At 40.8% G+C, this 14,413-nt stretch overlaps 1 protein-coding gene across 2 annotated transcripts in view; it reads left to right on the plus strand.

The window, feature by feature from the left end:
* tbck (TBC1 domain containing kinase) overlaps positions 1-12,354 on the plus strand; it is a 248,987-nt gene extending 236,633 nt beyond the window's left edge. For both annotated transcript variants that reach the window (XM_063046811.1, XM_063046812.1), the window contains one exon: positions 4,706-12,354. In XM_063046811.1, the coding sequence (XP_062902881.1) occupies positions 4,706-4,816 (111 nt within the window). In that variant the 3' untranslated portion in view covers positions 4,817-12,354. The remainder of the gene's footprint in view (positions 1-4,705) is intronic.
* The last annotated feature ends 2,059 nt before the right edge of the window (positions 12,355-14,413 follow it).

The following is a 14,413-nucleotide window of genomic DNA, read 5'->3' on the forward strand; positions in this document are numbered from 1 at the left end:
GACTAGTCTGGCATAGGCTTGTTCATAGGGTGAGTAAATCACCCCGCCAAAAGCTTTCAAAACACTCTGGTTACTTCAGTGTAGTCCAAGAAGCTGCCATAACTAATGTCAAAACTGTTGTAAACAAAGATGTACTTCAACACAGAAGTAAAGATGATACTGTAGTAATAATTTAAGAAAAACATGAGACCTGTGTGCTAGAGACTGCTTTGTTTAAAGTTATGATGATTACACCCTTTCTCTGTTCTCCAGTTGCATTGTGAAGTATGAAATATTGTTTAAATAATATCCTTATTCAGCTAAAAGGGATTAAGTTCTAAAGAAATTTGGTACGTTTTTAAAATAATTCATTATTTTGCATAGCCATCCTGAACATATTAAAGAAAATTCTTGGTGTTTTAGCATTAAACATACACATGAAAATCCTACTTAACACCTTTCTAATTCTTTATTATTTTTAAAATGTATTCTAATATTGCAAAGGGTGCTTTTAGCTCGTGGCAAGTTGTTATAAAAATGTCTGCTGCGTTAGACATTTGTATTTGACGGGACTGAACCTATATTTGATTCTGGCTTCTGTCAAAACTACACTGTTAGTGTGTATGCCAAATGCTGTGTATTTAGTGTAACATGATCTTGAATCAAAGGGTATTCTAAAGAATTGTTATGAAAGTGCAAGTGTCTCATTATAAGCGATGTGCAATGGGTGACCTTCATAGATTTCACATCTTGCAAGTAATAAAAAGGAACAATTCAGTTAAAAAATGTCATAGTTCTAGATAAATGTTGACAAAATTCTTAATTTTTAAACTCTTATTATAATAAGTTCTAAGGGAGTTGGTTAAAACTGTATTGTTGATTTATAGAGTGAGGTTTGGCTTATCCAAGCAATTCTGGGGCTCTGGCAATGTTGACTTGAATGGTGAAGGCAGAAGCTCTCAGCAGATTTAAAATGGTACCTGGAGGAGGCCTGCAAAATCTTCACCCTCAAGGCTGCAGACTGTGAGCGGACAAGAGTCATTATGGAAAATGGCTTCTTTTGCTAACAGTGCCTGATGAGCTGTATGGCAAAGGTCCACCAGTTCTGATGAAAGCTCTTTGACCTGAAATATTAATACTGTTTCCCTCACACAGATGCTGCCTGATCTGCTGAATATTACCAGCATTTTCTATTTTAATTGCAAATTTCTGCCATCTGCACTTTTTTTTTGTTTTTATTCACCAGATTGATTCCTGGGATGATGGGATGGAGGCTAAGGATAGGGGTGAATTTTTTTATTAAGAGAGCTTAAACAGGGAGAAATGTCTTCATCCAGAGGGTGGTAACTAATTGGAATTCTCAGCCCAAGAGAGCTTTAAGCCTCAATTGCAGAGTATGTTCAGAATCAGAATCAGGCTTATTATCACCGGCATGTGTCGTAAAATTTGTTGACAGCAGCAGCAGTTCAATGCAAAACATAATATAGAAGAAAGAAAAATAATAGTAAGATGATAATAATAATAAATAAATAAGTAAATCAATTACAATATACGCATATTGAATAGATTAAAAATCATCCAAAAAACAGAAATAGTATATATTTTCAAAGTGAGGTAATTTCAAGGGTTAAATATCCATTTAGGAATCAGATAGCAGAGGGGATGAAACTGTTCCTGAATCGCTGAGTGTGCGCCTTCAGGCTTCTGTATCTCCTACCTGATGGTAACAGTGAGAAAAGGGCATGCCCTGGGTAGAGGTCCTTAATAATGGACACTGCCTTTCTGAGACACCACTACTTGAACGTGTCCTGGGTACTTGTAGGCTAGTACCCAAGATGGAGCCGACTAAATTAACAACCCTCTGCAGCTTCTTTCAGTCCTGTGCAGTAGTTCTCCCCCCCCCCCATACCAGAGGGTGATGCAGCCTGTCAGAATGCTCTCTATGGTACTTCTGTACAAGTTTTTGAGTGTATTTGTTGACATACCAAATCTCTTCAAACACCTAATGAAGTATAATTGCTGCCTTGCCTTCTTTATAACTGCATCAATATGTTGGGACCAGGTTAGATCCTCAGAGACCTTGACACCCAGGAACTTGAAACTGCTCACCGTCTCCACTTCTGATCCCTCAGTGAGGATTGGAATGTGTTCCTTCGTCTTACCCTTCCTGAAGGGCAATGGATCTTAGGATGTAAGGAAATCAGAGTTAGTGCAGGACAGTAAATGGCTGCTGCTGCTGCTATTTGGTACGTTCACATTTCTAATCCTTAATTATCTATTATTCTGGTGAAGGTAATGTTTATACTGGAATCAATGACTGTTTAAATCATCAGTGAGAACAGCAGATATCCATACAGAGTTTAAGAATCCCTAGCTGAGTTCCCTCAGTTGCCTCTATTTGCAGTTGAGACAAGTGGCACGTTATAGAATCTGTCAGCTTGAATCATGTTAGTAGGGTGACAGAAACCATATTTAACACTTACAATTCTGTACTCCCTGTCAATCTTGTGTGCACCCAGTCAAAAATGCTTATAGCTGCTCAGTACAAAATGAAACAAAGCTGCCTTGAGCTACAGGTTTTCACAATCATAGGCTTACTGACCAAATTCTGGCTTCACAAGGTTTAAGGGGAACTTGACAGCAGTATAAGTTTGAAATTATGCCTAACATAATTCTAAAGAGCAGGTGGGGATTCTCTACTTTGTTAGAGAGCTAGTGTTACCGTATTCATAGCCATCAGATACTGGTTATGACCATAGAAAATATTCTGAGATCTGTATCTTTTATTTAACCAGGCTTAAATAAGTAGAGGTTGTAGGGACCTACTTAATTAAGCCCATCACCCCTAATGGGGCATAGGTTGCCAACAGCAGCTCCCCAAATTGCTCTGTGCTGGGCCTGAAGTCTTTGGAGCTTCTGTTGGTGTTTCCTTAGCTCTTGAGTTTTTCATGGGATAGGATTGCTAGGCCCCTGTCCAACCCTCCTCCTTTCGCAGCCAGGCTTTGAACCATCCATTGTGGAGTTGGAGGTGTAGGAAGGGATTGGGAAATAATAAGAATCTTCCAACTCATAAGATAGTCCTTTGAGATCAAGGATAACTTACTTCCATTCGATTTCTGTGACTTTTGGGGTAAATAATGAGACCAAGTTTGACCTCAGACTCTTCCACAGATGGTCACTCACAATGCGCTGGAGAAACTCAGCAGGTCAGTCTCATCAGTTGAAAACTGACCTGCTGAGTTCCTCCAGCGCATTGTGAGTGTTCCTTTGACAACAGCATCTGCAGATTATTTTGTGTCTTCCACAGATGGTGCAGGGGCAACCTGAAATGGGTGGACAATTTGTGAGATTGATGTACCCCTTCTGTCTTTTACACTGGGCTTCTGTGTACTTGTAACACGTGGACCCTAGTCACTCAGTGCAATCCCAAATCATCTCCTCAACTGGGAATGAGAATGTAGATAATGACTATTTCAGGCCTCCTTGACTTTTCTCAGCAGTAGAGAAAGCTCAACAAGTGTTGTGGTGGAGCGGAGTTAGGGAGGGTTTGAGAAGGGGGTTGAGAAATGGGCTTTGGTGGAGGAATAGCTCATAAGTTTCACGAATGCCGGTAGTTGTCTTGCTTATCAATAACACTTTAAATTTATTATCGAAGTACATAGATGTCCCACATACAACCCTAAGATTAATTTGGACCACAAAGGCTGCTCCCCTGAGCAGGTTTGTTCTTTTCTAGTGTTGTGATTCCACTGTGGGGAACAGAAGCTGGATTGTTCTGAGAGCTGTCCGTAACCTGAAGTTGCCATAAATCAGAAAAGTTGTTAGCTGAGATTGCGAAAAGTTGCATTGCTTTTTATTTAGAGATTAGTGCAGATCTCAGTTAGAATTAATTAATAAGTACAGATCTGCACTGCAATTTAAAAGAAACGTGCTGGATGACAAAAAGCTGCACCTATCTGTCAGGGCATCATTGCTCCGTTCAATGTATTGATGCTCCCACCTCTCCATCACTGCACTTTTCCCCGAATTATGTCAGGGTTTGTTGCAAACCTATCGATGCAATTGCTATCAAAGTTCAAAGTATATTTATTATCAAAGTGCATATATGTTACCACATCTTACCTTGAAATTCATTTTCTTATGGGAAAAAATAAAGAAAGACAATACTGTAAAAAGATTAAACATTAAAAAAAAGCTGACAACCACTGTGCAAAAGAAGACAAACTGTGCAAGTAAAAACAGGAATAATAATACTGACAACATGAGTTGCAAAGTCCTTGAAAGTGAGTCTGTCAGGAGGTCATAGATTCAGAATTAGTCAACCACTCCATTATCCCAGAATCGATTAGACCTACCAGATCAGCCTGACTTTCTATCATTTAGCAATGTTTATACTATACAATTAATAATGAATTTTATTTTGATATGTTTGTGTACATTTGAAGATTTTTGTATATGATAAGGTCACCTTCATGAACAAAAAGGCAGTTATTTTTCCTTCTGCATTACTGATAAAGCTTTATTGCCCATTCCTAGTTCTGTGAATTAACCAACTTGTAGGCCACTTCAAAAGTCAGGTGGTGTGGTGGTGAAGTTGCTAGTAGTTCAGCAGTTTTGCTTCCCTAAATTAGAACAGAGACCAGTTCTTCACCAGGTTATCATTTGGCCCTTCACTGGGCTATTTCTGTGATGCTTCATTGCTAATAACTCTGCCTTTGTTCTTCAGTTTGCAGCTCATTTAGTGAAGCTAACTTATCCTCGAGTCTGCATCTTGGATGGAGGCATCAACAAGATGAAACTGACAGGATTACTGATTGTGCCTTCACCCCAAATCTGAACCGTTCGGACCCACAGCACCAGGGACAAGTGCAAGAACTCGGAGCTGGCTGAGGGAGTGGTAATGCCTGCGTCCAAGGGCCGTACCCTGGAACCAGTGACTGAAATCCTTGTCTAATCTTGTCTTAATCCTTAATCATGTGTGATCAAGAACCTACAGTTTACTGCTGATGACAACATTGGTAAAACTCCATGGAGCAGTGTTATCCAATGCATAACACTGATACAGTAGAGATTTATATCTGAATGTTATTTAGCGAGGAGACCACTGATGAATCATGTTTTTCAGTACTTTCAGAAATGTAAAGTTTGTTGATTGTGACCTGTGATTTTAACTGCATGTTGTAGCACAATCTTTATTTAAGTACTAAGCACAAAACTAAGCCATTATTGCAGGTTTTTTTCAGTAATTTTAAAGTGCATCTGAAACAGTATATATGACAGGGATGAAACTGTTCAACAGGGTAGTTACCATGTTAGTGAAACCCAAAAGATGGATTTAAATGGGCAGCACCTTTCAAAGGAACTAGAAAATAACTACCAAAGCACTGATAATAAAAATGTACTGCATAATCCTGAGTGGCAATTGAGCACTGAGGGCATGTTCATACGAGTTCGTAAAAAAATTGCTTTGGAGAACTTTGTCCCCACCCTCCACTGATCTTTTGTATCTAATTTTGAGTTGAGTCTGTATGCCTGTGGTGACTATTGCTACTATTTGATCTGGATGAAGGATCTTCAACTATCCATTTAGACCATAAGACCATAAGATAAGAGGAGCAGAATTAAGCCATTTAACCCATTGAGTCTGCTCTACCATTTCATCACAGCTGGTCCATTTTCCATTTCAGCTCCCGAACTCCTGCCTTCTCCCCATATACATTCTTGCCCTGACTAATCAAGAATGTATCAACATCTGCCTTAAATATACTAAAAGAATTAGCCTCCACAGCCACCTGTGGCAACGAATTCCACAGATTCACCACTGTCTGGCTAACGAAATTCCTCCTCATCTCTGTTTTAAAAAGATGCCCCTCTCATATGAGGCTGTGTCCTCTGGTGTTAGATTCTCTCATCATGGGGAACATCCTGTCCACATCCACTCTAATCAAAGCCTATCAACATTCGATAATTTTCAATTAGGTCATCCCTCATTCTTCTGAAGTCCAGTGAGTACAGGCTGAGAGCATTCAAACATTCTTGATATGACAAGCCATTCAATCCCAGAATCATTTTTGTGAACCCTCTCCAATGTCAGCACATCCTTTTTTAGATAAGGGGCACAAAACTGCTCACAATATTGCAAGTGAGGCCTCACCAGTGCTTTATAAAGCCTCAACATTACATCCTTGCTTTTATATTCTAGTCCTCTTAAAATGAATGCTAACATTGTATTTGCCTTCCTCAATTGCAAATTCCTCAGATTTTTAAATGTTCTCTCTATTTAGAAAATAGTCTACCCTTTAATTTTTTCTACCGAAGTGCATGACCATACACTTCTTGACTTCTTTGCTCAGTCTCCTAATCTGGTCTCCTGTTGCACCTCAACTTCCTCAATACTACCTGCTCTTCCAACTATCTTCATATTGTCCACAATCTTTGCAACAAAGCCATCAATTCTGTCATCCATATCATTGAGATACTGTGTAACGTAAAAAGAATCGGTCCCAATGCAGACCCCTGTGGAACACCACTAGTCACCAGCAGCCAACCAGAAGAGGCTCCCTTTATTCCCACTGCTTTATCCATGCTAGTATGTTTCCTGTAATATCATGGGCTCGTAATTTGTTGAGCAGACTCATGTATAGCACCTTGTCAAAGTCCTTCTGAAAATCCACCGATTATGCAACATTCACCGATTCTCCTTTGCCTATCCTCCTTGTTACTTCTTCAAAGAATTCCAACAGATCTGTTGGGCAAGATTTTCCCTTGTCAGAACCATGCTGACTGCAGCCTATTTTGTCATGTGCCTCCAAGTCCCCCAAAACCACATCCTTAACAATTTACTCCAACATCTTCCCAACCACCGAGCTCAGACTAACTGCCTATAATTTCCTTTCTTTTGCCTCTTTCTCTTCTTGAAGAGTGGAGTGACATTTGCAATTTTTCAGTCTGCCGGAACCATTCCAGAATCTAGTGATTCTTGAAAGATCATTACTAATGCCTCCACAATCTCTTCAGCCTAGGGTCTACACCATTCAGTCCAGGTGACTTATCTACCTTCAGACCTTTCAGTTTCCCAAGATCCTTCTCCCTATTAATGGCAACTTCACACGCTTCTGATCCCTGACACCCTAAATCTTCCATCATACTGATGATATCTTGCACAGTGAATACTGATACAAAATATTTACTCATTTCATCCACTGTTTACTTCTCTACCATTACTACCTCTCCAGTATCATTTTCCAGTGGTCCAATCTCCTCTCTCACCTCTCTTTTACACTTTATTTATCCGAAAAAACTTATGGTATCCTCTTTAATTTTACTGTACCGGCTAGCTTACTTTTGTATTCCATCTTTACCTTCTTAATGACTTTTTACTTGCCTTCTGTTGGCTTTTAAAAACTTCCCAATCCTCTAACTTCCCATCAATCTTTGGTCTATTATATGCACTCTCTTTGGTGCTTATCTTGTCTTTGACTTCTGTTGTTAGTCATGGTGGTGTTATCTTTCCTTTAGAATACTTCTTCCTCTTGGGATGTATATGTCCTGCACCTTCTGAATTGCTTCCAGAAATTCCAGCCATTGCTGCTCTGCTGTCATCCCTGCCAATGTTCTTTTCCAATCAATTTTAGCCAGCTCCTCTCTCATGCCCCTGTAATTTCCTTTTTCTCTATTGTAATATTGATAGATCTAACTTTAGCTTCTCCTTCTCAAATTTCAGGGTGAATTTGATCATATTATGATCACTTGTGTGTTGGCACGTGGCCAAGAGGTTAAGGCTTTGGTCTAGTAATCTGAAGGTTGCTAGTTTGAGCCTCAGCTGAGGCAGCGTGTTGTGTCCTTGAGCAAGGCACTTAACCACACGTTGCTCTGCAACAACACCGGTGCCAAGCTGTATCGGCCCTAGTGCCCGTCCCTTGGACAACATCAGTGGCGTGGAGGGGGGAGACTTGCAGCATGGGCAACTGCCGGCCTTCCATACAACCTTTCCCAGGCCTGCACCCTGGAAACCTTCCAAGGCGCAAATCCGTGGTCTCACAAGACTAAAGGATGCCTATTATGATCACTTTCCCTAAAGGGTCCCTTTACCATAAGCTCACTAATCAATTCCAGTTCATTGCACAACACCCAATCCAGAATGGTTGATCTCCTAGTGGGCTCAACCACGAGCTAATCTAAAAAGCCCCCTTGTAGGCTTTTGAGAAATTCTCCCTCTTGGTACCCAGCACCATCCTGATATTCCCAATCTACCTGCAGATTGAAATTCCCCATGACTATTGTAACATTGCCCTTTTGTCATGCATTTTCTATCTTCCATTGTAATTTGTGGACCACTTCCTTACTATTGTTTGCGGATCTGTATACAACTCCCATCAGAGTATTTTTACCCTTGCAGTTCCTTAGCTGTACCCACAAATAGACCATAAGATATGGAGCAGAATTAGGCCATCTAGCCCATCGAGTCTGCTCCACCATTCAATCATAGCTGATCCTTTTTTTCTCCTCCTCAACACCAGTTCCCAGCCTTCTTCCCATAACCTTTAATGTCTTGACCAATCAAGAACCTATCAATCTCTGTCTTAAATACACCCAGTGACATGGCCTCCACAGCTGCATGTAGCAACAAATTCACCACCCTTTGGCTAAAGAAATTTCTCCACATCTCTGTTTTGAAAGGGTAGCCCTCTATCCTTTTGTCCAAGACTTTCCCACCATGGGAAACATCATTTCCACATCTACTCTGTCAAGTCTTTCAACATTCAAAAGGTTTCAATGAGATCCCTCTCATCTTTCTGAATTTGAACGAGTACAGTCCCAGAGCCATCAAACATTCCTCGTATGATAACCCTTTCATTCCTGGAATCATCCTTGTGAACCTCCTCTGGACCCTCTCTAATGCCAACACATCTTTTCTAAGATGAGGGGCCCAAAACTGTATACAATACTCAAGGTGAGGCCTCACCAGTGCCTTATAAAGCCTCAGCATCACATCCTTGCTCTTGTACTCTAGACCTCTTGAAATTAATGGTAACATGGCATTTGCCTTCCTCACCACCAACTCAACCTGCAAGTTAACCTTTAGGGTGTTCTGCACAAGTCCCTCTGCATCTCAGATTCCTGGATTTTCTCTCTGTTTAGAAAATAGTCCACATATTTATTTCTACTACCAAAGTGCATGACCATGCTCTTTCCAACATTGCATTTCATTTGCCACTTTCTTGCCCATTCTCCTAATATGTCTAAGTCCTTCTGTATCCTACCCATTTCCTCAAAACTACCTGCCCCTTCACCAATCTTCATATCATCTGCAAACTTGGCAACAAAGCCATCTATTCCATCATCTAAATCATTTATATACAGCATAAAAAGAAGTGGTCCCAACACTGACCCCTGCGGAACACCACCAGTCATTAGCAGCCAACCAGAAAAGGATACTTTTATTTCCACTCACTGCCTCCAGCCAATCAGCCAATGGTCTAACCATGTCAGTAATACCATGGGTTCTTAACTTGGTTAGGAGTCTCATGTGTGGCACCTTGTCAAAGGCTTTCTGAAAGTCCAAATATACAATCAATTCAACACCTTCCAACCCTTGTCACCTTCTTCTAATGCTTTGGTTTAATTTCTTACCCACAGAGCTACCCCTTCGCTTCTGCCTTCCTACCTATCCTTTCGATGCAATGTGTATCCCTGGATGTTAAGTTCCCAACTATAATCTTCTTTTAGCCATAATTTAGTAATGCGCACAACATCATACATGCCAATCTGTAACTGTGCTACTCGTTCTTCTACTTTATTCCATAAACAGCACACATTCAACTATACCAACTTATGTGCCGGATTCACCCTCTTCAATTTTGTCATCCTGTTGACTGCAATTTTGCCCAATTATCAGCCTCTCCTTGCTAGTAGTCTTAGTACACACTGCCTGTGTTTGTAACTAACTGCTCCATCCTGAGCCCTATCACTCCAGTTCCCATCTCCCTGCCAAATTAGTTTAAACACTGTCAAACTACTCCAGCAAACCTGCCCGCGAGGATATCGGTCCCCATCGGGCTGTAACCCGTCCTTTTTGTACCTTTCCCAGAAAAGATGCCGATAAAACATTAATCCGAACCCCTGCCCCCTGCACCCTGCACCAGTTCCTCAGCCAGACATTCACTTGCTAAATCATGCTATTGTTCCCCTAACTGGGCAGCAATCCAGAGGTTACTACTCTGGGGGTCCTGTTTTTCAGCTTTCTATCTCGCTCCCTAAAATCTCTCTTCAGAACCTTGTCTACCTATTTCATTAATGTCATTGCTTCTCATGGATGCTACCTGACCTCCTGATCTCCTACAACACCTTGTGTGTTGGTGAAAAAGAGCTAGTTGTGTGGAGTTGGAGAATTCAACACTGAGTCCGGCAGGCTGCAACACGCCCAGATGAAAGGTAAGGTGATGTTGCTTGTAACAGTGCAGGAGGCTAGAGATGGAGAGTTCAGAGTAGAGAATTGAAGGGTAGCCAATGAGAAGCTCAGGGTCACCCCTCAAGACTGAGTGCAGGTGCTCTGCAAAGCAATCACCCAATCTACTGTTGAATTACAATGTAGAGGAGGATGCCACATTTCTGAAGAAATGAAGGTTCTTCACCTGGAATGATAACTTAAATCCGGTATCAGTCTCTCCTAAAGTTTGTCATGCATTGTGCAGACCAAAATTTAATAAAAACAAAGCGTGTTAAAGGACTTTCCATTCTGAAATTTCAGCACATTCATTAGCAATGACTAGGTTTCTCATATCCTAGTTTAATATAAGGAAGAGCATGTTGAAGAGTCAAGCTCATCATCCACGAAGGTACCAGGTAAGCTAGGCTGTCAGAGAAAAAAGTAAATAAACATACAGTCACAATAATCAAAGTTAGTGAGTGTGTAAGTGGAATAAACTGTTGGCCAACAAGTTTTATTGTCTAGCCCTTGGTGAAGAATTTGAATTCCACTGTGGAAACTGCAAATCTAACTGAGCCAGTGACAAGAGATGATGGTGACTTCTAATTCTGAACCTTTGTAAAGGAAAAGGATATTGTCTGAAATCAGCTTTTCTAATACTATCTTAAAATCATTGTGGATTACTGCCTCAGTTGCAATGCTATGAGGTAAATGGAAAGGATGAGAATATGAATGTTCGAGCTTTCGCCCTGCATGAGCAGAGTTTTGTTCTTTAGAGCCTGCTTCTGAGCTGCTAGTTTTGTCCAACCTATGGATTAAACTGTTTCTGGTCACGTTTTATAAAGTTTCTCAGAGCAACAGTCTGGGATTTTACCTTGTGGCCTTGTAGTTACTGCACGCTCTAATCGCCTATGAACAATAGAAGCATTGTGAAGACTTTCTCCTTCCATAATTCTGTTAACTGTTAACACAACTTAACTTGTTGTCGAGCACAGGAAGGATTACCGTGTTTGCTGGAGGAGTGAAAGAAGTTAGAATTTCAGATTGCAGCTGTAGTTTTGAAGAGTCGGGGCTTTACTGTTGGAATTTTCCACTGTGCAATCTTGTTACGGTTTCTGTGTGTTTTTAACTGATTAAAGTTTAATCTCCATAGAGATTCAACATCAGTGTTTCATAAGTAATCATGAATCTTGAAGACTAATGAGTAGGAATATTTAATACTTGTATGACAGGAATTCTTGATGCTTTTTATAGTAGGACACTTCTGCATAGAAACATAGAAAATAGGTGCAGGAGTAGGCCACTCGGCCCTTCGAGCCTGCACCGCCATTCAGTATGATGATGGCTGATCATCCAACTCAGAACCCTGTACCAGCCTTCCCTCCATACCCCCTGATCCCTTTAGCCACAAGGGCCATATCTAACTCCCTCTTAAATATAGCCAATGAACTGGCCTCAACTGTTTCCTGTGGCAGAGAATTCCACAGATTCACCACTCTCTGCGTGAAGAAGTTTTTCCTAATCTCGGTCCTAAAGGGCTTCCCCTTTATCCTTAAACTGTGACCCCTCGTTCTGGACTTCCCCAACATCGGGAACAATCTTCCTGCATCTAGCCTGTCCAATCCCTTTAGGATTTTATACGTTTCAATCAGATGCCCCCTCAATCTTCTAAATTCCAACGAGTATAAGCCTAGTTCATCCAGTCTTTCATCATATTAAAGTCCTGCCATCCCAGGAATCAATCTGGTGAACCTTCTTTGTACTCCCTCTATGGCAAGGATGTCTTTCCTCAGATTAGGGGACCAAAACTGCACACAATACTCCAGGTGTGGTCTCACCAAGGCCTTGTACAACTGCAGTAGTACCTCCCTGCTCCTGTACTCGAATCCTCTTGCTATAAATGCCAGCATACCATTCGCCTTTTTCACCGCCTGCTGTACCTGCATGCCCACTTTTAATGACTGGTGTATAATGACACCCAGGTCTCGTTGCACCTCCACTTTTCCTAATCGGCCACCATTCAGATAATAATCTGTTTTCCTGTTTTTGCCACCAAAGTGGATAACTTCACATTTATCCACATTAAATTGCATCTGCCATGAATTTGCCCACTCACCCAACCTATCCAAGTCACCCTGCATCCTCTTAGCATCCTCCTCACAGCTAACACTGCCACCCAGCTTCATGTCATCCGCAAACTTGGAGATGCTGCATTTAATTCCCTCATCCAAGTCATTAATATATATTGTAAACAACTGGGGTCCCAGCACTGAGTCTTGCGGTACCCCACTAGTCACTGCCTGCCATTCTGAAAAGGTCCCGTTTATTCCCACTTTTTGCTTCCTGTCTGCCAACCAATTCTCTATCCACATCAATACCTTACCCCCAATACCATGTGCTTTAAGTTTGCACACTAATCTCCTGTGTTGGACCTTGTCAAAAGTCTTCTGAAAATCCAAATATACCACATCCACTGGTTCTCCCCTATCCACTCTACTAGTTACATCCTCAAAAAATTCTATGAGATTCATCGGACATGATTTTCCTTTCACAAATCCATGCTGACTTTGTCCGATGATTTCACCGCTTTCCAAATGTGCTGTTATCACATCTTTGATAACTGACTCTAGCAGTTTCCCCACCACCGATGTTAGGCTAACCGGTCTATAATTCCCTGGTTTCTCTCTCCCTCCTTTTTTAAAAAGTGGGGTTACATTAGCCACCCTCCAATCCTCAGGAACTAGTCCAGAATCTAAAGAGTTTTGAAAAATTATCACTAATGCATCCACTATTTCTTGGGCTACTTCCTTAAGCACTCTGGGATGCAGACCATCTCTAAGTGTGTAGTGAAGATTAATTTTTCTCGCTTATTTTGCACTTGTGTTTAAATACTATAATATTGCTTAACTCACCAGATATTTCACTCTGGTTCCAATTGTAACCACTCCACAATTGATAGCCATATCTCCAGCTGCCTGGGCTCTTGAGCTCTGGAATTCCTTCCCTAAATCTCCTCTTTACTTCTCTCCTAATTGAGGACATCCCTTAAAGCCTACTCATTTAATGTTTAGTCATCTGTCCTAAATCTCCTTTGACTGATAATACTCCTATAGGACATTTTGCTACATTGAAAACTTCATGTGCCAAAGTAGATAATATTCTTTTCGGTATTTGTCTTCCTGAATCCACAAGTGACATGACATTAGCATTCATGCAGGTAGCAGTTCTTTGTATTGGGAAGTGGAGCCTTGTGTAAATCGTGAAGAGGTTAATTTAAATATTTATTTGCAAAAACATGAACAGTTGAAAAATACCACAACAAAATACTGGAGGAACTCAGCAGGTCAAGCAGCATCCATGGAAATGAGCAAATAGTCTATGTTTTGGGCTGAGACCCTTCTTCAGGAATGGAAAGGAAGGGGGAAGATGCCTGAATAAGAAAGTGGAGCAGGGAGTTTGTAAATCTGCCATTGGAAGATATCATCTGTGTTGCCCTGCATTTTATTAGTTCATACTTTGCAACATCTGATTCATTCTCAAGACGTGTGTCTCATGGATTTTCCCCTTACACCATTCATGATTGATGTCTCATTACACATTGTTGAACTTGAGCCTAATGCAGTAATGAAGCTCGAAACTCCAAAGTCATTGATAAGTTACAGCTGCAACTCCAGTCTGCTTCAGGAATCCAGGAATGATCTAGGTTTGGCTGAAAAAGTTAAGAACAGCGCAAAGGAAATCTAATGTATATTGTTTACTCACTATGAAGATCATTTTGAGGCTACTATGTATTTGGTAATTTACTCTTGACTCAATATGATCATTGGCATCTTTTTTTTATCCTCAAGCTGAGGTAAATGGGTAGCAGCACTATTTAGTTGTCATTAGACATCCTGATGGATTGCTCCTTGAATCAGTATGGTTCTGATTAGTGATGGAACTTCTAAAGATTGTTAAGTGAGTACTTTGAAACTGCTAACTCATTGAAGGAAGGATGATGTATTT

The sequence above is a fragment of the Mobula hypostoma genome, chromosome 4, assembly GCF_963921235.1.
Source record: "Mobula hypostoma chromosome 4, sMobHyp1.1, whole genome shotgun sequence".
Classification (NCBI taxonomy): Eukaryota; Metazoa; Chordata; class Chondrichthyes; order Myliobatiformes; family Myliobatidae; genus Mobula; species Mobula hypostoma.